General features: G+C 44.6%; 1 protein-coding gene across 3 annotated transcripts in view; it reads left to right on the forward strand.

The window, feature by feature from the left end:
* The window catches only part of LOC114846885 (ephrin type-A receptor 6-like), a 104108-nt gene that overhangs the window by 77159 nt on the left and 1728 nt on the right, over positions 1–25221 (forward strand). For all 3 annotated transcript variants that reach the window (XM_029136096.3, XM_029136098.3, XM_029136097.3), the window contains 11 exons: positions 6605–6729; positions 7361–7523; positions 10145–10253; positions 16621–16691; positions 17782–17907; positions 18401–18586; positions 21121–21182; positions 21502–21711; positions 23420–23569; positions 24477–24670; positions 24838–24987. In XM_029136096.3, coding sequence (XP_028991929.1) covers positions 6605–6729; positions 7361–7523; positions 10145–10253; positions 16621–16691; positions 17782–17907; positions 18401–18586; positions 21121–21182; positions 21502–21711; positions 23420–23569; positions 24477–24670; positions 24838–24987 — 1546 coding nt within the window. The remainder of the gene's footprint in view (positions 1–6604; positions 6730–7360; positions 7524–10144; positions 10254–16620; positions 16692–17781; positions 17908–18400; positions 18587–21120; positions 21183–21501; positions 21712–23419; positions 23570–24476; positions 24671–24837; positions 24988–25221) is intronic.

Consider the following 25221-nt stretch of genomic DNA (forward strand, 5'->3'; position numbering starts at 1 on the left):
TTCAGAATGAGACATTTACTTTTATCAAACTCACTCTAACTCTTTGTGAAGCGCGTATGTGCGACTACATGTCGGTCACGGCTCAATCACGGGTTCCTCTCCTTTCAGTCACATTTTTATTGTGACACAGAGGGGTTTCAGCCTTTCTTTGCATGGGCTTCCCTAAGTGAATACCAGCGTGTCTCCCTCTCCTTGGTTGTTGGTACATGAACAAAACAAGCGTTGGAAAAAAGATTAACAGGAAGCATCCCCTAAAATGGCATTTCCTTTATTCCATAGAAATGGCGAAGCTGTGACCTTTTACGCGTTTGTTGCCGGTCGCGAGTGCTCGGCTCAGACGAGGACTGTGTTATTCTTCAGAACGTATGCGGTCGCCTTGTGCGTTGTGAGTGATTCCAGAGTGCATGTGGTATTTTATATTACAGCTCTCCTCCGTGGCCCATTCACACTGGGCTGTATCAATTGTTTGGGCTATTTAAACTCCGGGGTGGTTGACATTGACAGCAGGATCGTGTATAGATGGCTCTGCTTGAAATGAGCTCTATTGAAAAGAGCGCATTGCCACTTTGCCTGCTGTGTGTTCTGCTGCAGTAACTCTGCTCTGGGTGCTGTAGGAGGCTTGACTGCTATTTATACTGTACCTGCGCTGCAGTGGCACCCCACTCCTCTCCCCATGCATCCCCGCTCAGAGAACAGACAGGATTGTGTAGCTATAGGAAGATTTGGTTTTATTCTCACCCTCGACTAATTTAACGCATGCGAGTCTTTTTTATTTTATTTTTATTTTTAATAATAATTAATTTTATTAGCACCACATCGCAGGAAGAAAGTTGCCGAAGACCGACTGTGATCGCTTTGTGCAAGTGCTTCAGTTTTATCTCCCAGAGACATTTAAGTTATAAGCGGTGATTCATAAGTGCTGGCACCGTGGGTGTGAATGGATGTCGGACTTTACCAGCCTGTCCTTCTCCAAGCTGCCAGCTGGGATTAAACCAGACGAGTGCTTATTAATTTGCAGAGACTTTATACTGTACCTGATTTAAATGGTGCTGAAAAGTTCAAGATGTGTTGAGGAGGAAATTACATGTTTTATGCAGCTACAACAAAGCGTGGCGCACCTCACCTTCACACGCGAGGACCCTGCGCACGTTGCATTTGATTTTGGGATACAGTATTTGAGCTAATTTAGCATTGAGCTCTGCATCGACCCGTATTTGCGTCACCTCCTAATACTGAGCACTCGGCTTCACCGATAATGAAGCTTTTAAGTAGGAACATGAGAAGTGGACAGGGTGTTAAGGACAGGGACCAGCAGGGAAATCAGCTGTCAACAGCCACATACTTCCGTTCTCCTCATTAATTACTTTTGGGAAAAGAGAGGTGGAGGCCAAATGAGTATTGATTGTGGTGGGCCATTCTAGGGCCAGTTTCAGTGGCCTTTCCCACACGCCATTGCTTTTCCCCATCCCTATTAAGTGAGAACAAGAGGGATCAGTGGCAAGCTGGGACCCTATTAAAGAAAGGACCTGAAGGTGTCAGACAGGCGCTAGCGCCGACCCTCTGTGTGCGACACCGGAAAACACTTCTTTTCACTTTGTGCCTGTCTGTCGTTTAAACCCTCTTCCACTCATTTAGTGCAGATTGTCAATAAAAGCACGAGGCTTAAACATTACAAGCTGTTTGCAAGTCAGAGACTAAAGTCAAACTTTGTCTCACTTGGTTCCTTTAATGAGCCCTTTTTTTGTAGTTAGTTTCTATTTTCTCCTACCACGAGTAAAGGCCTAAAGAGAATGAGTGGGAAAAGCTCTGAACTCAGAAGAAGGTTCCTTTCTATTCTTTTTCCGCGCTACCTCGACCAATCCCTGCTTTTGTTGCGTGACTGATGATTTTAATTACCTGTTAACTCCCTGTACTCAGCAGATACACATGATAAATGGTCTGGGTAGCGGTTGTAGCCACCATCTGGATGGGGCAAAGGAGTCTAAGGAGCTTTTCTCCACTGTCATACTCAAGACAGCCACCACAGTAAGGGGTGGGGGGGGTGCAGGTGTACCAGGGGAGAACAAGAAACTGTCCCAGTTTAGATCTGGTTGACAGCTATTTAGTGTCACTGGGGTTGCATCCATTTTTCCTTTCTGAGGCCGCAGGCGGCGACGGCATGCCTCCAGAAACAGAAGGCCGAGAAGAAAGATTGCTATTATCGCAAATTATAGCACTTACGCCGCACCATAAATAGCAGAATGGAGCTAAAAGTGGGCATGATGTATAGATGCACAGGTGCTAAGCTATGAGCTCCTTAAATTAAACAAAGTCAGGGGCATACAGGTAGTTTGGCAAAACAAAACAGAAAAAGTATTAAACTACTACTAATAATAAAAGTAAAATCATGTCAGGTTATGTATGTTCTATATGTAGACACAGGTGAGTTTTTGAATAAGGGTGAACAGGAGGCGATGTCCATGAGCCAGCGGGGGTCAATGACAGGCAGCTAGTCCAAGAGGAAACAAGGCGGAAGTCCAAAAAGAGCAGCACAGTCCAGATACAGGCAGGACCAACGTGGTCACGACGAGCAGAAGAGCGGAACAAAGTGGCTGCTAAGACGGTGACGTGAGGTCAGTGAGCTACGAGTGGAGGGAGATACAGACGGAGGTCACTGACAAATGACAGAAATGCCAAAGTAAATACAAATGACTACAGCGTAAATGATGTATTTGTGTCACAGGTTTCTTGTTGGTTTTTAATCTGGTCTGTTCCTGCATATGCTCTGATTTCTTTGTCCCTATACAGTATCTTGTATTTTTACCTTGTTGAATTGTTTCCTGTTCGAGCAGGAGGTTTTAGTTTAGTAATTGATTCTTGTTTGTTCAGTTGGATCCTGTTGCCATTAGAGTGTGTGTGGAGCAAGTTAGCTGGTTTTGATATTCATAGCAGCCTAAGCTTTGCATTAATGACACACGACGGATGACCCACAATCACATGGGAATGACCTCCAGCATTAATAAGGGGTCTGTGGATAGTAGAAACCACACATACACACACACACACACACACACACACACACACACACACACACACACACCACAGATTGTGTAAATGCGGCTGCTCGGGTGTTTACCTCAGGTCCTGGTGGACAGCACTGGAGACGCCTTCAATTCATTCTTTCACACCACATCCTTTTAGCACAATGCCAGGCAGCGCTCACATTTAAATACAATAGTGAATTACACTTCTTGTAATAAAATTTAGTTGAATTAATTTATAAATATGTGTTAGGTAGCTCCTGTTAATGCACAAGAACTGAGCTGTGAGGAGGATTTTCATTTCGACGTTACAGGTGATATTTACAGATATGCAGATACCGTATTTGTCTCTTGACTCATAAATACGTGGTGCAAATTTGAAGAGGTTGTGTCAGAATTGCACAAAACATTATGCGAAAAGCAATAACATGGGAAATAAACCAGTTTGTGTCAACATGCTACTACTTCATCAGTCTAAACAAGATAATTGCGCTTTTATTTTATTCAGACGAACCTGTTGCCGGACCAACCTCCGTGTTGCGACACGGACATAGCGTCAGTGTGTGTGTGTGTGTGTGTGTGTGTGTGTGTGTGTGTGTGTGTGTGTGTGTGTGTGTGTGTGTCCGTCCCTCTATCAGCAGTGAATCAGTGATGTGTTAGGACATCGTTTAAGCTGCTGCACGGCATCAATACTGGCGCTATTGATTTTTTTTAAACAGTTAATGGAAGCCTTTAAGGCAGGAAAGCTAATTAAAATCATATGCAGGTCAAGCTCATTTAAAGACTCCCCATTAGTTTATGTTGAGCTTAACTACGCTTGACTGGAAAATCCATCCACTGGGCATCGTAATTGACTGGTGTTTCTAATGGCTTTTCGATGCTCTTGCATCTCACAGAAAAAAGTCGGTTCCTCTGGCAAATTTCCTGCTGCATTTCTAATAAACTACATATAGAATCATTAGAGAGTCTCGTCGTCTCAGTGTCTTGTCGTTGCCTTGAGGCGGCGGGTGGCGGTCCAAATCCTGTCTGGAAATAAGCAGCTCAGCGTTCACAGGGGCAGACGTTGTTACTGTACATTACGTTGCATTATGTAGTTTGACTCAATTCTGTGCGATTGCTGTAATAACAGCATCCACATGCAGGTACCTGTAGCACAGAGGCTTCATGCTTTTTAAATAAATACACTCATGATTGAGCCCCAGATGATTCGAAGTGGCTCCGTTAGAGCAGCTTTAGTATTATTGCTTTGGGTTTTTAAATGTAATGAGGTCCAACTAGAAGCACAACTGGATCCTTTGTACTGGCCATAATTTATTTATTACTATATTTCTGCCTGTAAGTTGTGTGTTTTTTTTTTTATTTTTTCTTCAACTCAGCTGTTTGTGTGTGCACTCGCATTCTGCATCTTGCGGTGGGAGGCTGATCTGAATGGGGCAGTCAGCGGGAGGCCGTATTTAGGCTGTGTTTATTGTTCCCTATCAGGGCCAATATGCTAACAGCAGATGCCAGCCATCTTGCGGTGCCTCGGTTTGATGCAGCCGCCGCTGCGTGACTCCCGCCCGTAAACTGCACCGCTGCCACTGTCGCACCCAGCTGGCGCAAGACGCACAAGGAACCCACAGAGGTTCATTAGCGGGAGTTAGATCTGATAAAGTCCTCGTGACATTCATTTTCTCTGCTCCTGGGAATAGAGGGAAGAGTGGATGCGGGCGGAATCTGGGGAAAACGGCCATTTGAGGGGTTCTATGTAATAATAACATTTAATATGATGCCAGTAGTTTCAGCTCATTGTGTCGCTATAAAACAAGGCTTCATTTCCTTCTTTTAGTTTCCCTGTACGTCCTTGTTAAGAGCCTCAGACACTCACACATGCACACACACATCATGTGATTTAAGCTTGATGATGATGCTAATGTGATTAGCTGCTAACTTGTTGACTGCTTGATGTGTCGCATATATTTGTAGATATTTACAGTACAGTAAATTAAAAACAATAAATAACTAAACAACTTGTGTCTTCAGAATTGCACTTTTACAGCGTTTTACTGTATGCATATTCTCAAAGTACCCTGCATACTCTGTCATCAGGTCCAGCCTCCCTGCTTTTCCTTTTTATTTGAGGTCATACTGACAACTGTGCTCTCTAAATCGCTAAACAGATCCAGGATTGAATAATAATGATGAATGTAAACTACAAACACACTATGTAAAATGGTCCCAGTCAAGTAATTATTTTATAAATACCTCCAGTTTGTTTCAGTCTTGTCATTCCTGATGAAAGTGTGGCCCTTTACTGTATTTACAGTCCATGCAAGCATTCCACTCCCAACTGAATGCATTTGCTTCCGCAGACGACGCGAAAACAATTATGAGAGACAGAATTGCTTTGTTCACTCTCAAGTTCATAGCGTTCTGCTGCTGATAATTACTTCCTCACCACAATGGTTGCAGAGGGCTATTTGGAGGTGCGCTGAAAAATGAGGAACGAAAGTCGGGCTAAAATGTTAACAGCTTGTTTTCCATACAGAGGAAACAACAGGAAAAAATAAAAAAGGAACTAGAAGCTGCTGCTTCTAGTTTAGTCGTGTGGCTAAGAGGGTGAATCACTCCTCTACACCCAAAACCTCCAGCACCTGACACTGAACACGTCCTCACTGAAGGTGGGAACTGCAAACGGCTTCCACAGGCGCTTTACGGAAGAATAAATGAAAGAAAAAAAAAAACAGAACATGAGCCGGTGCCATCATTTCACTTTGAATACTCATGAGAGAAGCAGGCCTACATTTTAGAGCCTCATAATGAGTCGTCTACGTAGCATTAGATGATATAATATATAATAATGACTCTCAAGGCGGTTACATCTGCTGACCTCTCCTGGGAGCTCGCTGCAAGTATTTACCCAGTGGAAATTTATAGAGCAAAGCTAATACGACCCAGTCTGAGGGGAAAAAAAGACAAAGCTTTTAAATTAACACTTGATGATCCTATCAGAAATCTGCTGTTGCAGTGTTTATAAGGACAATAACCTGTTTCTGTGAGCAGGCGTGCATTGATTGTTGCCGACAGGGTGGACGGCTGTTGATCCACTGTGTGCGTTTATCTAATAAATCACACTCCGCATTCACTGGCTCCTTGCTTGAACTGGAAGCTAGTAGAACTGTAGCTGCTGTACACAACAGTGAAGCGACAGCAGGCTTCTTGAACGCCTAATGAACGTTAATGAGGGATTACAACTTACTTCCAGTCTAATCAGTTGCTTGTGGATCGGTCTGATTGACGACATAAACAACGCAGTTGAGCACCGGAATAGGCGGTTGATGGTTTCAAGTCGTAGAGCAAAACTAATTCAGTCACTTCGTCTGTGGTTCTGTTTGTATATGACAGGCAGATGAAAGAAATTAGACTCAAATGTCTCCTAAACATCTTTTCAGGTTATTTCAGTGATTCTTTCTTAATGGTTGTTCATGAAATCTAGTGTGAACATTGTATCAACTGAAGCATTTACTTGTCTTTTTAAGACACTTGCTGTACTTTGCAATGTCAATAGCCTCCTATTGAGTTGGTTTCTTGTGTTCTCAAACCAGGTCCATCTTTGGTTGGAGCCCTGAAGAAGGACTGGGCGTCTCCCAACAGCATCGCTCTCTCCTGGCAGCAACCTGAGCAAACAGCACTGCCCATCCTTGATTATGAGATCAAATATTACGAAAAGGTGCAGTAACCACACTTCAAATCGATAATATTATTGTTATTATTAAAATAATAGATGTACTGCTATGTAAAGTACTGTGTAGAGTTGCACCTGAGCTTTAGTAGCAGCTGAGCACGTCTCTCGCCGGCCACAGGTGCAGACCATTACTCCCAGGAGAAAAGACAGGTCCCAAGGCACAAATACACTCTGCAGTATCCATTACATTATCATAAAGCACTCCAGATATGCTCCAAGGACACATAATAACCCCCTTTAAGCTGAATAGACAATTCATTTATGCTCTCTCTGCACAATTACCTGTGCAACAATATTTTAGGAAACAATGATATCTATGCACTCGATCTGCAATAACCAGAAGTTCAATTAAATGTTTTTTTTCGAATAAAAACTATTGTTTGTGTTTTTGTCCTCCCTCATTTGTAGAATGTGGCTACACTGTAGTCCTAATTACTGGGTGTGCAATCAGCAGCCACCACAGTGAACGAGGCAATAATTACACACATATTGTGAGTGCAAATCGAAAGGGAAGCGCGGTGCATCCCGTGTACAGTAGGTAGAGCTGTGGCCGGGGAATAAATGAGCTCTCGTCAAACCCTCCGTTCTTTTATTCATCCGCCGCTCTCTCCCCCAGGAACACGAGCTGCTGAGCTACTCATCCACCCGCACCAAGGCTCCCAGCGTGATCATTTCAGGTTTAAAACCAGCGGCCTGGTACGTCTTCAGCGTCCGCACCCGCACGCCAGCTGGGTACAGCTCCTACTCCCCCAAGTATGAATACGAAACTACAGGGGACTGTAAGTACCTGAGAGCATCTAGGGATTGAATGTGGGGTGGGACACGTGTCTAGTGGTGTTTTAAACAGAACTACAAGATGGGAAAAATCTGATTGCTGTTGATGCTCGTCTTGGATTTTGTGTTGGGCACAAGGTAAATAAAAGACTAAAAGTCACATTATAGTATGACTAACAGGCCTCTAAGATTCCCACAACCCAAAGATTTGCCTTAAAATGTGCATTTAATGTTTATGTGTGTATTTTTGCTCATCTTCCTGCCAGTGCAGTAGGTGACAGATAGGAGATGCTACAGTAGCTGCGAGCAATAGTTGGGGGTCAGGTGAAGTTCACATAGCCTGGAGCGGCACCCAGGGCAGCCTGCATCAGTCACACGGCAGCAAATCAGAAACCTGCAACACTGACAGACAGGATCAAGCCTGGCTTCCCTAAAGTTTTTAAAAATAGGAATAGTGTTTGGCTTCAACCACAGGTAAAATGAATGTGTCCTGTAAATATGTAAAAGTGGTTTTGGCACCATAGTTAGTCTGTCAGGGACATAGTTTAATGATTTTATATACACAAAGGGTAAATGCTCAGTAACTACAGCATGGAATGGGTGTCTTAGGCAGGAAATAGTAGGGAATAGAACCACCAACCCTGTGAGTGGTCCCACAGTACTATGCTATAGTACTGCAGGTTCTGGTCCACATCAAATTATTAAAATTAACCAAAAATGAAATAAAAAATGTATTGAAGAAAGTTCCAAGTAGCACAACTTTTGCTTGCTTATTGTTTAGCCTGTATATAGGTTTGTATGTAAGAAAGCGTTCTTGCATACAACTTTAAATTTAGTCAACCAGACCCCATGCAACTTTTTTCAGTTTCAGTAGGTTAATAAATATTTTCAAAGTTATGCTGAATCAGCTGTTTTTATCTTTGCCTTCTACTGATTTCCTTATTAAAAGGAACTTCTCAGACTTTGTACTTAGTGTTGAAAGTACAATTATATGAATTGTATCCAACTTTCCTCTTCTATAATGAAATATCCCCGCTTGCAGCTGAAAAGCCCACATTATGTCATCTGGAGGAGCTTTTCAGAGCAGAGGCGGGCGGGTATTTAATATATGAAAGGCAGAGGAAGGTTTAACGCTGATGACATTCTCTCACCAAACTAAAACCACTCACAGCGGGTTCAGGAGCGCCATGGACGCCTTGTCACTTCTTTGCTAAAAGGCCACACGATGCTCGTGTCTGCATGTGAACGACTTCGGCGACTTCGTAGCCGAAACACTTGACCTCCCAAAACATAGCGTTTGTACAAAAGCACGAAGAGCCTCCAAACACCCCAGAGCTCAGCATTGTGATGGCAACAGAACAACCTGATACAGTGTCTGTACAGTACAGCCTTGATGTTCAGTCCACTTTGTATCAATGTGTGTGTTTGCGTGTGTAGTAGCTTTATTGCGAGTCTACTCATAAAATACAAAGGTCCAGCTGCCCTTTTATGTCAGGTCAGGTATTGTTGAGGGGTGATTTGGCTTCACAGTGGCTCCCCCTTCCAAAGCTGCAGAGCTTTGCTTTATCTGCAGATCAGACGGTGCTCGGCCAAGCCTTTGTACTGTCTGGCCTTTTATCTGGAAGTGAAAGCAGATTTGCCCGTCGCTCGCTCTCCGTCTCCGTCAGTCAGTCTGTCCGCCTGTCAGTCACTGTCTCACATGCTGCGCATCTGTCTGTCACTTCCGCCTCTCCTCTACCGCAACTGTTTGTCTTTATCGCTCCCCTATCATCTGTTTCCCGATCCCTGGCGCTCTTCACCCTGTCCTCCGCTCTCTCTCTCTCTCTCTCTCTCTCTCTCTCTCTCTCTCTCTCTCCACACGTACGTCGCACACACAAACACGCACCAGCATCAGTCCAACACACCTGCTTAGTTAATGATGTGTGTGCGAAGCCGGCAGCTCAGGAGAATCGTCCTGTGTGATCTGGCCAGTTTCACTCTCCCTCCCTCTGAGTGCTCCATAATTACTTTTATCCAGCCCAACACTTACATTCTTGACACCCTCTCTCACACACAAACACACACACACACGCACGCGCGCACACACGCACACTTTACAGTATGAATCCACATGCCCACGACCGCACGCCATGATCTTCAATTCATAATCATTAAGCGTGAAATATTATAGAAATAAGTTTGGTAATAGCAATCATCTTTCAATTATCTGGGATTCGTTAGCCTTGTGACAAGACATAGAAAAGGGAAAATCCTGAATATCAAATGGGAGCAATTTAACCAAATGATCTTGGACTAAATCACAATTTCATGAGTGAATAATATTAATTAAACAGCAGAAGGCACATGAATCGTTCAAGTATGAAAGCTAATGGAGTTTTTTTGCATGACAAAGGGCTGATCAAATATTACACTATCAAAGGCGTCTACATGGTCTGTGTTCTGTGGTGCACTGATGAAGAGGAACGTTTAAGATGAAATTCTTCTGCTTTCTTTTATTAATTCCTTTCTTCGCATGGTTTTCCCTTGTCCCCTTTTCCCGCTGTCCTCTGGTCTGGTCTCTCTTCTCCTATGGTTTCGGCCACATCTGCTCGTCTCTGCTCGCCTCCCGTCAAACCACCACGTGCAGCATCAGACATGGCTTCCGATCAAGGCCAGGTTCTGGTCATCGTCACAGCAGCGGTCGGTGGCTTTACCCTCCTCGTCATCCTCACCCTCTTCCTCCTCATCACCGGAAGGTAAGCTTAATTCACATTCCTTGGTTGAAATTTGTGACCAATGGGAGGTTTTTGGAACTGCTCTGGACTCGGACCAATTTGGACTAAAATGACCTTCAACCTTAGCTCATTAGCCCTGACTGTAAGTCAGCTTTTAACTAGAGAAGACGACTAATCAGGCAGGAGACCTCGCTACCTGTGTGGATGTGCAGAGTCCTAATTGGTGGGAATGTCCTGAAGATGTCTCTGCTCCGACTCCTTTTCTTTGCGAACAAGACCAACTGTGACTATAAATGAAATGACATTTTTGTCTTTTTTTGCTAGAGGAGCATTTGTTTTATGTTTGAGGCTCAACTTTTACCAACTCAACCAGCAGAACAGCAGCTGCAAATGACCCCTCGCTCCTACACCTGTGTGTGTTTTTTTCTGATAAGTGTCAACGGCTCTGCTGTGAAAAAGAGCCCATTTGTTTGGTGCATCACGTTCTTCTCCGCACCTACTGCATACGTTTCATCTCCTTTGGCTTGTAGTTGTTTAGATGTCCACTATTTCCTCCTTTCCTGCATCAGTAAAACCTTTCTATTTTACCTTTTACTGCAGCAATACTGACGGATATCACACAAATATTCAATCACATAAAATCTATGGGGCGTTTCCAAATGTTTAATTGTTTGTCTGCATCGAATAAAGAGAATAATGCAACTATTTATAGCACGCCTGTTAGAGAATTAGAGGCATTTAGATTTAAATCCAAGACAATAAAACAAACGGCTAAACAGAAGCAACCCCCAAGTTCACAATATGAAGATCTATCCATTAATAAAACACAGGAGCTAAGACGTTGTGACTGGTCCCCGGTACTGAGCTGCCAGAAACTAAGTTCCATCAGTAACAGATGCGCTCACAGCTGTTCCAGCTGTTCTTGAGCTTTTCCTGTTTTGCTGCTGTTTTGTGTGTCACAACATCTCCAGATTTCTCAACATGCATTTTTCTGATGTAACTAACAAACAGTGTTTTGGTACAGAACTGATTACAATCAATCACGCTAGAGATGAGGAAGGGACAAAGCAGCATGCGATAGTCCTACACTGCAGCTCTTTATCGCAAGCTCAATATCGCTTCTTTTCGGCTTGTAAATATTTATTTATGAGCTCTAATGCCGGTGAGACACGGCTATTAAATATGGACGGTTTGTTGCGATATATCAGATTTTGTATTATGTTGGTTTCCCCCAGTTATCAACACTGTCTGACACATTTAATGAGCTTTTTTACATCATTCACTCTCTATTTGATGTCGGATATGTTGCAATCAAACATCACTCATTATGCATATTTAAAGCGCAGTTTGCCTGTTGTGTCAGGGACACTTCACATATCAGCAGGCGTCTCAGACAATGTGCAAATAATGAGAGTGTTTTGCCTTTTTTTCTGCACAGGGCACAAAAACGAAATTAATTGTACTCTAGTAAGTAGAAATATTATTATTATTATTTTAAATATAATACCAACCTACAGTAAAGTAAACTCTTATCAAAATGACTCTTACTCTAACACCCACACAACTTCTTCTGATTTATTCCAGCTAATTGGACTCCTGCTCGAGTTGAACTTCATTTTCAGATGAAATCTTAAAACGCACATGAATATTTACCTTTGATCCTCCGAGGGACTGTCACATTCAAATGAAAGTGAATTGGACAAATAGAGGAAAATGAAAAATTATACAAACCTGGAGATTTATGAAACAATTTCAAGAAACAGGAAATCATCCAGTCATGTAAAGATTTTCAAGCAGCAAATTGCTAAAGCAGCATCAACATTATTTATTTCAGTGAATGAACTAATTTGTGTTGCACTAAGCTTCCAGTGAGACTCAAAGCACAGGACCAGCACCCTACACTCTCTCATTTAAATGTACAGAGCCTATTTTAATGATATCTGCTCGTCCCTGCTCCTGAAACTGCAGCAGTCAGTGGATCTGCTCGCATCTCTGAGCTTCAGGTCCCTGCACTCAACTTGGCTGGAAACGTGTGCCGTTCGCCAACTGCAGACCGTTTTGACACGTCTGACCTTTTGAGAGTCCGAAATAGACCCAACCCTCCGAGCTCATTAGCTGCATTACATCACATGCTCGTGTTTAACCCCTCTCACTTTGAATGCGAGGCAAATGGAGTCGGGGAAATCTGATTCTCGCAGAGTAACTGATCTGAGTAAAGATGACTGGAAACGGATCAATTATTACGTGCAGCATTTCCACACGCAAACACCATGAACACAACCTCATTGCTGTATCAGAATGACGCAATCCAAGTCGCTGAGTGCATAAGGCACACATTTAATGAACAGTTTCACCAGCTCCTTCCTCCACAGCCTGAATGTTAGCAGAGGTGCAGCAGGGGAATTCCCCAGGCTGAGCCGTGAACTTTATGTCAGATCAGCTGTAAATCAGACAACGTGTTGATACTTGATACCGGGATGAGTCAAATGTCAACCTTAGGTCAATCACATCTAATAACATTGACATGGACATAGAGTTGATAGAGGGATTTGCAGTGTTTTTGTAGTTTCAGGTGTTACCTCATTGTGTGTAGGAGGCCCTGAGTTCCAGAGTTATGTATTAAAAATTCACACACACACACACAGTGGACGAGATGAGGCCGACCCTTTAGGCTTTTTGCGTTCTAGCACAGGAACCCGACTCCAGCTAAAAGCGGCCGCAGCAGTAGCTGGAGTGTGTTTTGACTTCATCACAGTCTGTCATATCTGCGACCCCTCTGAACTGTGTAGGAGGGACTTTTACTCTCTTCTGCTTTTAAAAAAAGCTCCAAACGTACTCGAGCCGCCTGAGAAAGATGAGAGCTTTCAGATGCGCGGCTCTCGCCGATGGAAGGTTGAACAGCACAAGTGATGATGTAAGAGGACGCGGCGCACGTGGAGTTTCAACACCGGGCTGCTCCAAAAACCTCCTCCAATGTACATCTCCGTTTGCATCTGCTCGCGGTGAAGCTGGACTAGCGGGAACTTTCACCGAGCACGAGCTGAGCTTCACACGCGTGGCCTCTGCGTGTGCTCTTCATCGCCGAATTGTCTGTCAGCCTCTGCAGCTCCTTTTAACATCTACTTCATACAGTGCGTTCTTCAGCGCCTCTCCTCAGCGGTGACCTCTGAGCCTCCGCTGCTCAGAGACGGGGCGCGAGAGGAGTGGTTTGAATTACACCCATGTTTTGATTAGGGCTGTGGGCAAGGTTGGTTTACTGAGGTGTGTGTGTGTGTGTGTGTGTGTGTGTGTGTGTGTGTGTGTGTGTGTGTGTGTGTGTGTGTGTGTGTGTGTGTGTGTGTGTGTGGCTGTGTGTGTGGGTGTGTGTTGGATGGTTGTGTAAAGTGCTTGTGCATACAGCAATGCGTGTGAATATGTGGTAAAACAATACCCAGCAGCTCAGAGAGCAGTAAAGAGCCACGGCCTCTGTGTGCGATAGCGGCCTTTGTGTGCGTCTGTGTGCGCAGCCCTTCCCTGACATGAAAGCTACGGAGACGGGAGGATCGCTGGATAAAGGGGATCAGAGGACAGGACTGGAGAGGACTGATAAAGGCACATGCCGCCATTTCTTTAATGAACAGCTTGACCCCATCAGCAGAGGTCAAGAGCAGCTTTCCAAATCCCCCCTTTTCTCCTCGCTGCCAGTGTTAGCACCCATGTTATCTGCTCTATCAATATCCAGGATCCCACAGACTTCACTTAGCCAGAGCCCGGCCTGGCAACCTACAGCTGGTAGCCCTCCGACACCTGCTCTAATCTGGCAACCCGGATTGTGTTAAATCTTCAAGGAGAGGGAGGCTGGATGATCACATGAACACGCACACATGCATGAGAGCTGTTGCTGTTCTGCACAGGCAAAGGCTGCAAAGGTTATTTCATCATTTAACTAAATAAATTAGCTGATCAAAGGTTAAATCATTAAATGTAATAATAGCTGCACTAATTATTCATTGTATACAGTAATGAATTACTGTACTGTGAGGTATGATATAAAAGGGTTGAACGCAACGCTAACTTTGCAGTTGAGGGTTCTTTCCCACCACCTAATGTCATTAGGGAGACATCTGATCCGGCCTGAATTAATCCTGCAGCATGAAAAAGATCCCACGCAGACAGACAGCGTCCTAAAGAGTTATCTTCAGTAAGAACAAGGAGTCCTGCAACAGATGGTGCGGCCCCCATCTCTACACATAAGACAGAGCAGAGGCCAAATAAATACACACAAGTGCTCGGAACAACCTTCCTGCTCTTTATTATTGTAACTGTATTTGCAGGTAAAAACACAGAGGAATAAAACCCTTTTTTAATATCTCTGTAATTATATCACTTATCGTCTCCTACGCGTTTAACATCCGTTTAATACGTCAAACAGGAAATGAGTCGCTCTTAATCTTTTACGGAGAATCTCTCCACAGCAGATGTGTATTCAAATCGCCCTGCGAGGCTCCGCGCGCAGCGTGCGAGCGAATGAGTCGCAACCTTGGATTTAGTCATTCCTGCCGGTGTTGTGTGCCGCGGGACTGCGAGAATTCTTCATTCTGTCTAATAAATGATGAAATACGAGAACATTTATTAGGGGATTCACTGGTGAGAGGTGGGAGCGAGCGTCCCTCATGCACACGGTCATTAATTAAGCCCTCTACTGGAAAATAAGTTTTAACATTCATCAGTGATGCAGCCCGAGCGGGAACTCGCAGCACCTGTCTCCCTTCGTATCATTATTTTCCGTCTCGCTGAGCCCCAGCATCACCACGTCTCACCGCTGTGCACCAGAAACCAAAGACTCCGGGAAGTTCAGGTCCATTTGTTAACAATCGTGCCATGTTTGAATTAAGCCACCGCCAAACAGTTAATAGAGTAAAAAGTGATTTAATGGCAGACTACAGGGCAGTCTGTCCACACAGGCACGTTACGGACGTGTTTTTATGTTTAGTCCTGCTCTAATGTTAATGACAATGTGTCGCTAAAACCTGTCAAATAAATCAGACTGTAATTATGCTACAGAATATTAGTTTAATTTCTTAATCATTCTTTTTATTTTGAATGTGTAGGAAACTCAGGACAAGGACGTTTCAGTTTTTATTCATTCCTTTGACGCAATCGCCAGCTGAAAATCCACATTGTCAAACCAGTTAACAGAGGCCTAAATGTCAAAATGACACATTGTTTGTCGAAGGCTCCAATCGTGCCAAAACATTTGAAATATGCAACAAAAGCGGATTTTTGCCTTCAAACAACACAACTTGCAAACAAGTATACGAGATTCCTCTTACTTTGAATACTTGAATAAATACTTTCATTCTTTGAATCATTACACAATGGATGCAAAATACAAAACACTGAACCCTGTGAACCAGTGATGCACTGATTCACACTAATGCAAAGCTTGCTGTCATTCCATGTCTTTCTTATAGGCCGTGTCAAATTTGTCTTTTTACATTATGGGATCCACATGAAAAAATGCTTTGATGCAGTTTTTATTGAGCCCATGACAGTCAAGTATAAGACACACCCACTGATCATACTCAGTCTCTGCCTTAGACTTGGAGTTTAGAAGGTTTGAATGACATCAGTGTGAACTGTTTTGCAAAAGGGTGGAGAAAATGTTTCAATCCAATGAGGTTCACACGTTTGCAAGACGTGTCTGATGCTCTGCTGGAACAGTGACGGTGAAGGTGGCTCAATCCTACTCAGTTCTATTGTGTCGAGCCATTCACACCTGAACGACCAGTACCAAGGTTGGAACTCCGAGTTCCAAAAAGGTTTTCAAATGGGTCAAAGCAATCAATAAAAACTGTAACCGTTGTTTTGATGATGATTTACAACATTCTGTTTATAGTTTGTAAAGCGCAAAGACTCCTGTCTCAGCAGAACAACGATGCTCACTGCTACTATATGACTATGACACCTGCTCTGAGTGGGACGCTGGTTCTGGCTGTGATCTTGCATTTTCTCCTTTTTCCATTTCAAAGCACTGCAGCACCAAGTATCTGTTTGGATAAAATCTTCTATGGTCTTTTGCAGATGCTGTCACCTAATCTCTCAGCGTTGCAGACTTTCTTGGCAGCGCCTTTTTATCGGTGCTTGGCTGCCTCTTGGTGTCTCAGTGCCCAGATAAACTAGTACACTTGCACACACACACAGAGGCTGAGGGAGCCTTTGCGTTACCGCCTGCAAATACAGTACAGCTCATCTTTAGATGTGTGTTAAGGAACAGCTTTTCCTTCTGTTTGTGTCGTCCTTTATTTAACTGGCTTCATGTTGTTGTTGTATTACATTAAGAGTATGACGAAAAGTCAGGATTATTCATTATTCAATTTAATGTTGTCACTTAATATGTGTCTTCCAGGTGTCAGTGGTACTTTAAAGCCAAGATGACGTCCGAGGAGAAAAGGAGGACCAGTTATCAGAACGGACACGGTAATGAAGACCAGTCTACCACTAGTTTTGGCATTGTCAGAAAGCATTTGTTTTTATATTTATGGAAATACCAGGTTGTATTTTCTGGTACGTCTTTGCCAGAGACGAGGCGACAGAATTTCCCTGTTCACAGTCATCAGCTACCGGCTCCTGTCTTTGACATGTGCCGTGTTCACTGGCGCGCGTCATTTCCAGCGCGTTGCCCACTTGAAGTGTGCACGGGAATGACAGACCCTGAAAGACAAACGCACCAGTTGGGTCTTGTTAGTTAGAAGCGGAAAAAGAAGTAGCAACTATGAAATTTGCATGATGGTTTCAGGAAGTGAGATGTCAGACGAGTTCCTTTAAACCACCCCCATCTTGACCCGTCTTCATTTTCAGCGTGGTGTTGTGCAGGAACTTTGAGAGGAGAACAGTGTCTTTTTTGTTGTTTTTGCTGGTGCTGGTTCATGCATTACACAGCTGTTCGTTGTTTTCTGCTTTGTGATGCCGTGTGAACCCCTGAAGGAGGAACGCAGCTTTTGCCTAACTCCATTCCACCGTGAGGTCAGGGTCAGGCCCACAACAGCAGCGGGCTTTTAAAGATTCACTGACTTGCTCAAGGACACCTCAGCAAGGATCCTTGCTTTAGTAGATCCCCCCCCCCCCCCCCCCCCCCCCCGCTGTGAGTAAGTGTGGCTCAACAGCAACAGAACTATTGTTGCGTGTGCCTTTGTCCGACGTGCTGCAGTGGTGAGTGCTGTTCTCCTGGGTTTGAACCACCAATCCATAAACATACAGTTTAGATTAATTGGTGAATCTAAATTGGCCTTAGGCATGAATGCGATTGCAAATGATTTCCTGTCTGTCTGTATTGGTGCTGTGATAGCAGCCTGTCCGAGGTACCCCCCACCTCTCACCCAGTGACAGCTGAGAGTGGCTCCAACTCTCCCATAGGCCTCTGGGAAACGCTGTTTAAGTAATGAGTGGGTGCAGGTGTTTTTTTTATTTCATTTACGTTCTAACAGTTTCTGTCGAGAACGCACTAGAACTGTTTATATTATTTATTTTGAGACATGCTAATTGTCTTTGTATGATTCTCCGCCCACAGTTCCTTTCCCAGGTATAAAGACCTATGTGGACCCTGATACGTATGAGGACCCGACTCAGGCCGTCCATGAGTTCACCAAGGAGATCGATCCATCCAGAATCCGCATCGAGAGGGTGATCGGCGCTGGTACGAATCCGCACCCTTCCCCTCATGCGAAGAAGCTCATTATATGTTGGTTAGAATAACAACAGTTTCAAAGGAGTTGATCTATTTTCACTTCACATATATAATTGCTATGAACTTCATCTGCTCCATTGTACACACTTTTTTCCCCCATTTTTCAGTGAGTCACATTTTCTCTGCACCGGCTTTAGGAATATTAAAGCTTTAACAGCTTTAGGGAACAAAAGAATGAGTAAGAATAGATTTAAAGCTTTTATAGAAGGTGAAAGAGAGAATTTTATTAAGTTGAACCAATCAGGGTACAGGCAACAACGCTAGCGGGGAGGTGAGAACTGCAACACTGCCCCCAGGTGGTTTTACATGCTGCCTGCTGATGGCGGGGACTGCAATATCTCACGTGTGTGTGTGTGTGTGTGTGTGTGTGTGTGTGTGTGTGTGTGTGTGTGTGTGTGTGTGTGTGTGTGTGTGTGTGTGTGTGTGTGTGTGTGTGTTGCAGGTGAGTTTGGCGAGGTGTGCAGCGGGCGCCTAAGAACGCCGGGAAAGAAGGAGATCGCCGTGGCGATAAAGACACTGAAAGGCGGCTATGTGGAACGCCAGAGGCGGGACTTCCTCCGCGAGGCATCGATCATGGGCCAGTTTGACCATCCCAACATCATCAGGTTGGAGGGAGTGGTCACCAAAAGTAAGAGGAGTCATGTTTTCCTGTCTAACTGCACGTTTCCGGATCTGTCACAGGACCGCTAATGGTCTGTGTCGCTGTGTGAAACACAAAAAGCCTTCGTAATAGTTCTGTTGTCGTGTAGTTGCCAAATACGAGCATTCTAATCAGATCGGCAGTCGTCAGTAGCGTGTGTTTCACTTCGCACACAGTGTTGGCAGCAGATGATATGATTTAAACAGTCCGTTCGGTCGGTCTGGAGGAATACACAGCTGCTAAATGTTACTGTCACATTAGGCATTAAAAGCGAGAAACGGACAGAGTCTACTGAGAGTCTGTGGTGCATGTGTTTAGATTGTGTGAGTTCAGATGCTCCTTTTTCGCGCGAGAGTACACTTCACAGGCTGTGTGTGTGTGTGTGTGTGTGTGTGTGTGTGTGTGTGTGTGTGTGTGTGTGTGTGTGTGTGTGTGTGTGTGTGTGTGTGTGTGTGTGTGTAGACTTGTTAACGAGCTCTGTTTTATGAGCCTCACCCAGTGCAACATATGGTTGTTTTTACAGGGGATGTATAAACTGAGACATCGCTGTGAATATAAACGCGTGCTGTGAGGACTGAGCCCCTCCCTGAATGCAGATAGAGGACACTGCTTAGCTGTGACCCCTCTGAGAGGGGTCCAGCTGACGAGGGTTCTCAAAGGCCGATGCACCCACTGTATCATTATTACATCAAATCTGTCGAAGGCTGACGGATGATTCATCTTATTGTATTTAACAGTAGAAATAGCCGAGTGATGTGTCTGTGTCTTCTATCATCGGGTCTGTCATCTCTAGAGGAACATAAACCAAACACCCATAATGCCATCGCATACACACACTCATCAGAGTCATTTGACCTGAACTGCGAATCAAAAGACACGTGTGTGGTTCCTCAGTCCACTTGTGCTGTCGATGTGCCGCTCCTTCTTCCATCTGTTGCTGTTCTTTAGAGACTAATTATAGAGAGTATTGTGCTGTGACTGACTGTTATACTCTACCTGCACTGGAAAACCAGGTGACGCACTAGACTCTGGTAAACAGGTGCGTTTGTTTGTGTTCAGGTGTTGCACTGCTGCACTTTTTTACACTAATTGGCAGAACAAAGCCAGGCTTGATCAGATCATTTCATTCCTGTCGCCATGCATTTGTGCGGAAAAATGGGAACGTGATGATGAGGGTGAAGATGATGATGATGATGATGTGGGGATTAAAAATAAATCGTCATGTGTGCGTGAGTGACGATGACTCCGCCCGTCATCCTCACACCCGGCGTGTTGTCTTTGCTGAAACGGGAAGCGGAGTCTTGAGGAGCTTCCCGGTTTTTCTGAAGGTGCCCTTGTCTCATAATACAGAATCCGCTCAGGTGTATAAAAATGCAAATCTGTGCATTGACAGAACATTGTTGCGTTTTGCATAATGTCAATTGTCACATCTCTGTGTGTGTGTGTGTGTGTGTGTGTGTGTGTGTGTGTGTGTGTGTGTGTGTGTGTGTGTGTGTGTGTGTGTGTGTGTGTGTGTGTGTGTGTGTGTGTATGGAAAAAAAGGGCTGAAAACGCGACGCCTCAGTGTTAATTCACCACGGCAGCACTTTCCTCCCTGTTTCCAGCTGTTGGGAGCAGTTTAGCCCTCATTGGCACACGGGCCTGGACTTCCTCCCAGCTGCAGAGCAGTCACTCTGTCACACTGTGGGAGGCTCTGTGGGGAAAACAGTCGCGTTTGGAGAGGGAGCGCGCGCTCCCACCTGTTTCTGACAAATGCCTCAACATCATAGGTGGACTCTCCCTCTCCCCGTGTCACAGACTGACAGGCCGAGCTAAACAAACACACTCCCTTCGCCTCCCGTGGACCTGTTGAGCGCACACACTTTTACTGTGCGATTTCATCAGCCCGTGTTGACCAGAGTCTAATATGTGAACTACACGACTCCAGGCGTCTCCCCCCGGTCCATCAGGAGATCGCTTAGCAGCGGCGTGTGCCAGCCAACAGTTGGGAGACCTGTTATTATATCTCGGCTGGATGTTTGTCATTTAGACTTCGCCTGCGCATCATGTTTAGTTGCTCAAGTAGAAAATTGTAACAGATGGGATTTCATTTAAAAGGACGTGGTGCTTTTCCACGCTTACAGACAAAAGGACGAGTTATTTGTCGGCTGTAGTTATTATAAAGTCATTACTTTGTTTTCAGGGTTCGTTGACAAATGCACACCTTTAGAATTTCAACACTGTGATTATGGTTGAACCCAAGATATGATTTGTTGGTATTTAGCTTCATAAACTATGAATGGGTTTTTTTCTCAGCAGCTTATGAGCTTTTAACTTTATCTCCTGTCCTTTATTTAACATTGGTATCATGTCATCTTTACGTGGTGGCATTAGTAAAACATTGGTCTCCACACACAGCAGAGACAGACACATTAGCAGTAATCATACTTTGAGCTCCTCTCAGAGAGGATTTAGTTACAGCGGGAGAAATCCAAAGACATAAAGCCGTACCTTCGTATGTGTGTGTGTCTGTGTGTGTGCAGGCAGGCCTGTGATGATTGTGGTGGAGTATATGGAAAATGGATCACTGGACTCCTTCCTGAGGGTGAGTGTTGAAGTGATCAAAGAACTCATGCGTCTTCGGCATCAGGTGATTATTGCATGACTTTAATTTGGAGCCATTACAAAGATCACTCCCAGTTCGGGCAGAAACATTATCTGTTCATCTAAAAATCCTATTTAACATGTTGATTCTTTTGTAATTAGTTGAATTCTGGGCCACATTTGCTGAAGAATTGTCCAACTTGACTCTAATTCCTTCAGTTTTATCCTCTCTGTCGCCTTCCTGTGTTTGTCTCACCTCCGTCTGGGCCTTAGTGATGTCTCCCTGTTGATTCACCTCCGCATCCGTCTCTCCCTGTCAGCAACACGACGGTCACTTCACTGTCATCCAGTTGGTCGGCATGCTGCGCGGCATCGCCTCGGGCATGAAGTACCTGTCAGACATGGGCTACGTTCACCGGGACCTGGCGGCGCGCAACATCCTGGTCAACAGCAACCTGGTGTGTAAAGTGTCAGACTTCGGCCTGTCGCGGGTCCTGGAGGACGACCCGGAGGCTGCGTACACCACCACGGTAAACCCGCTGCCCTGAACCTTGATTGTTCTGAGACAAAAAGATCTCTAATGGTCCATTTGTGTTATCGTTACTCTTCCTGTTTCCGGGTCTAAAACATCTCAGTGGCGCTTTTAATGCTAAGACTGAGCCCCTAGTGATAAACCCTTTCTACACATCAGAGCCAGGTTCCGCTGTGTGTGTGTGTGTGTGTGTGTGTGTGTGTGTGTGTGTGTGTGTGTGTGTGTGTGTGTGTGTGTGTGTGTGTGTGTGTGTGTGTTGCACATACATTTACACATCTTCATTGTGCCTTAGACAAACTAGCGCCCTCCAAAATGATTTTCCAGATGGTCTCATCCTTTAGACAAGAGGCCCATTCAATTTCACCATTCTGTGACATCCAGCCTGCAGCCTGCTGATAGCCTGTCTGCTTACAGGCGGGCTGAGGGTCTCTCTTATCCGCTTTATGGAATTCACTTTCAGGCCCCTCACGTTCTAAAGGGAGACACTGCCTTTAGCCTGCGGTCCAAAGACATTCTATGGTTTCCACAACAGCCTTTTCTTAACCTTCTTTGAAATGATTGTTTTTTTTATGAATAGTTTTATATGTCTTTTTTTTTCAGAGAGAGCGATTTTGATGACTTTACATTTAGTCATTGAGGTGACTGAGATAATTATTTATAGTGCTATAGTTCTACAGCTTAATTAGCTTCTAATTCTTAATGGCCATTGACATGAGTATACAGTACCTGTTTTACTCTGTAACAAATTAAATGTGTTTTAAAGCAGATGTCTAAAAGGAAAAACTGATAAGGCTGAAGCTCATTTACTCACTATACTGAAGCTTTAACTGTCAATAATTACGATCTGATTAGGAACACTGGTAATATGGTAGCTCGGTCAGTGGCTTACGGTGTCCATTACCTTCTTCCTTATCACTTAGCTCTACTAACTGCTGATTCTGATGAATTAATTAGCTTTAATTTGTTAAATTATGAGCTTGTTGGATTATTGGTCAGACTCAAGGATTCAGTTTTATTCTAACTGAGTCCAACCCCCTCTAATTCCTAGTTGTCTTGTTTAGTTATTGTGACTATTGTGACTGTGATCCAGCATTTGGGAGAGAACAGCAACAATTTATATAGAACATGCTGACAATAGTTATTAATAGCAATATTAATCATTTTCATTCTTAAGAACAAATGTATCATTGCTGCTGAATGTGAGTCATGTCAGTAATTGAAAAAGAAATAAACAGATTAAAACTTTCGTTTGAATATGAAACATCAAATGATGTGTTTACAGACTGATGCAATCTGTCTTTAAGCCTGATGAAAAAAAGCAAAGTGATGATCCACTTGATAGGACTGATGAAATTTGGAGTTTGCTCCTAAAGTCAGTGAAGTTTCTGCGTATGTCAGTCTGTTGCTGATGCTGTTGTGCAAATCTGTCTGATCCCACGCTGACCTTCATTTCCTTTGCACTGGGGTTATTGTGCGATTGGAATGTGTGTTTGTGCTTCAAAATGTAACTTTCTGCTCCGCAAGCCTTGTGGACTCGTGCAGGGAGAGCATGAGGTGAGCTGGGTGAGAGAGAGGTGAACTGGTGATGGAGCCTGGTTTATGAATTCTGAACAGGAAACCACGCAAACCAGCTGGAAAGCAATATTAGTAGGAATCATTTTCATTTTGCATTTCGGCATTATTCTTTTATTTTGTGTTTGCATCAGGGCGGCAAGATCCCCATCCGATGGACGGCACCTGAGGCCATCTCGTACAGGAAGTTCTCCTCAGCTAGTGACGCGTGGAGCTACGGCATCGTCATGTGGGAGGTCATGTCGTACGGGGAGCGGCCGTACTGGGAAATGTCTAATCAGGATGTGAGTATAATATTATTGCTGCTGAAGGATTTAAACCATTGCAGCCACAGTGGTAAAGACATTTTGTGTGTACAAACCTACTGGTGATCACTATTCATCACAGCAGCATGTTGCTACTTAGCTAGAAAGGCTAAATCCTATAGATTTAGATTTTGTTACCAACAAAAGTTATTTATACTGTAGTATAAATGTTGTATGTTGTTGTATTTTTGATACAGGCAGATCCTGAGTTTATTTTACGCTCGGACCGATAACACTGACCTTTAACCGACTGTTTACTTACATCAAAACCCAACCTGTGACAGAGGAAAGGGTAGAAACAGAGATGCGGGCGAGATTGACCAAAAAGATGAAAAAGCCGAGTGAGGGAACAGAAACGGGGCGGTGAAGGTCAGCGGTTCAGAGGACTTGGGTTCAGCAGAGGGGGAGTTTAAAGCTGTGGATTCCGTGTGGCTGAGCGACCCGCTGATCCCCGGGCCGCGGTCAGGGATCGGCGGGGCCGCGGAGGAAGCGGATCCATCCCGCTCTCCGCTGACTGTGAAAGCTCCGCTGTAATCCCTTCAACCCCCTCCACGCACGCGCACACCGGCGCACACGCGCCTTCGCCGAGGTCCCAGAGTTTGGGGAGGATTTGTGCTGTTTGGGAATTGCTTAGAAGCGCTTTCCAAGGCAAAAGGCCAGCCAAGCAGCAAAGGCAGCCCAACACTATCTCACCCCGGTCAGACGCTGACAGTAACAGTAGCAGTGCCTTTCACGTTCCATATCAGATCAGCTAATAGTTGCTTTCGGCTGCAACCAAACATGTAAATTGGACTTTATTGTCGGGCGTTTATCAGATAATTCGCACTGGAACCGAATGAATCGTTTCAAATTCAGACGTCACGCTGCATCGCCCCTGTCACTCCAGGTGATTCTGTCCATCGAGGAGGGCTACCGGCTGCCGGCGCCGATGGGCTGCCCCGTGGCCCTGCACCAGCTCATGCTGCACTGCTGGCAGAAGGAGAGGAGCCATCGGCCCAAATTCACTGACGTGGTGTCTTTTTTGGATAAACTGATCCGCAACCCCAGCAGCCTGCTGCCTCTGGTGGAGGACATTCAGAGGTACAGCACCGGCTTTGCATTGTAAAGTGGGGTGTGGGTTGACGTGAGTGGATGGGATGCGCGGCGGCTAAATATAACTCTCCTCTGTGAACAAAGTTGACGAATGCTTTCACACATAACGCCGACTTCTTGTGACATTAACTGGGCTCTGTGCTGTTTCGCATCAGTTTACCAGAGTCTCCGGGGGAGGACATGGACTACCCGATGTTCATCTCCATCGGCGACTGGCTGGACTCCATCAAGATGAGTCAGTACAAAAGCAATTTCATGGCAGCAGGCTACAACACGTTGGATTCGGTGGCCAGGATGAGCATTGAGTGAGTTGCGGAGCCAGAACACAACCATAATTACATGGCAGGCCACCAGATTGGACACATCTTTACGGAAGCGGTGGCAACTTAAAGGGGCACTCCGCCAATTTTAAATGAGAGTGATAATATCTTTGCCTCTGCTGTTTTGTTTTGCTTCTCAATCAGACAAGGGGGGCATTTTAATACAGCCTCACTGTCTTCTGTACTGTAGTTAAAGTGTTTTGTGTGTGTGTGTGTGTG

Source organism: Betta splendens, chromosome 21 (assembly GCF_900634795.4).
Source record: "Betta splendens chromosome 21, fBetSpl5.4, whole genome shotgun sequence".
NCBI lineage: Eukaryota > Metazoa > Chordata > Actinopteri > Anabantiformes > Osphronemidae > Betta > Betta splendens.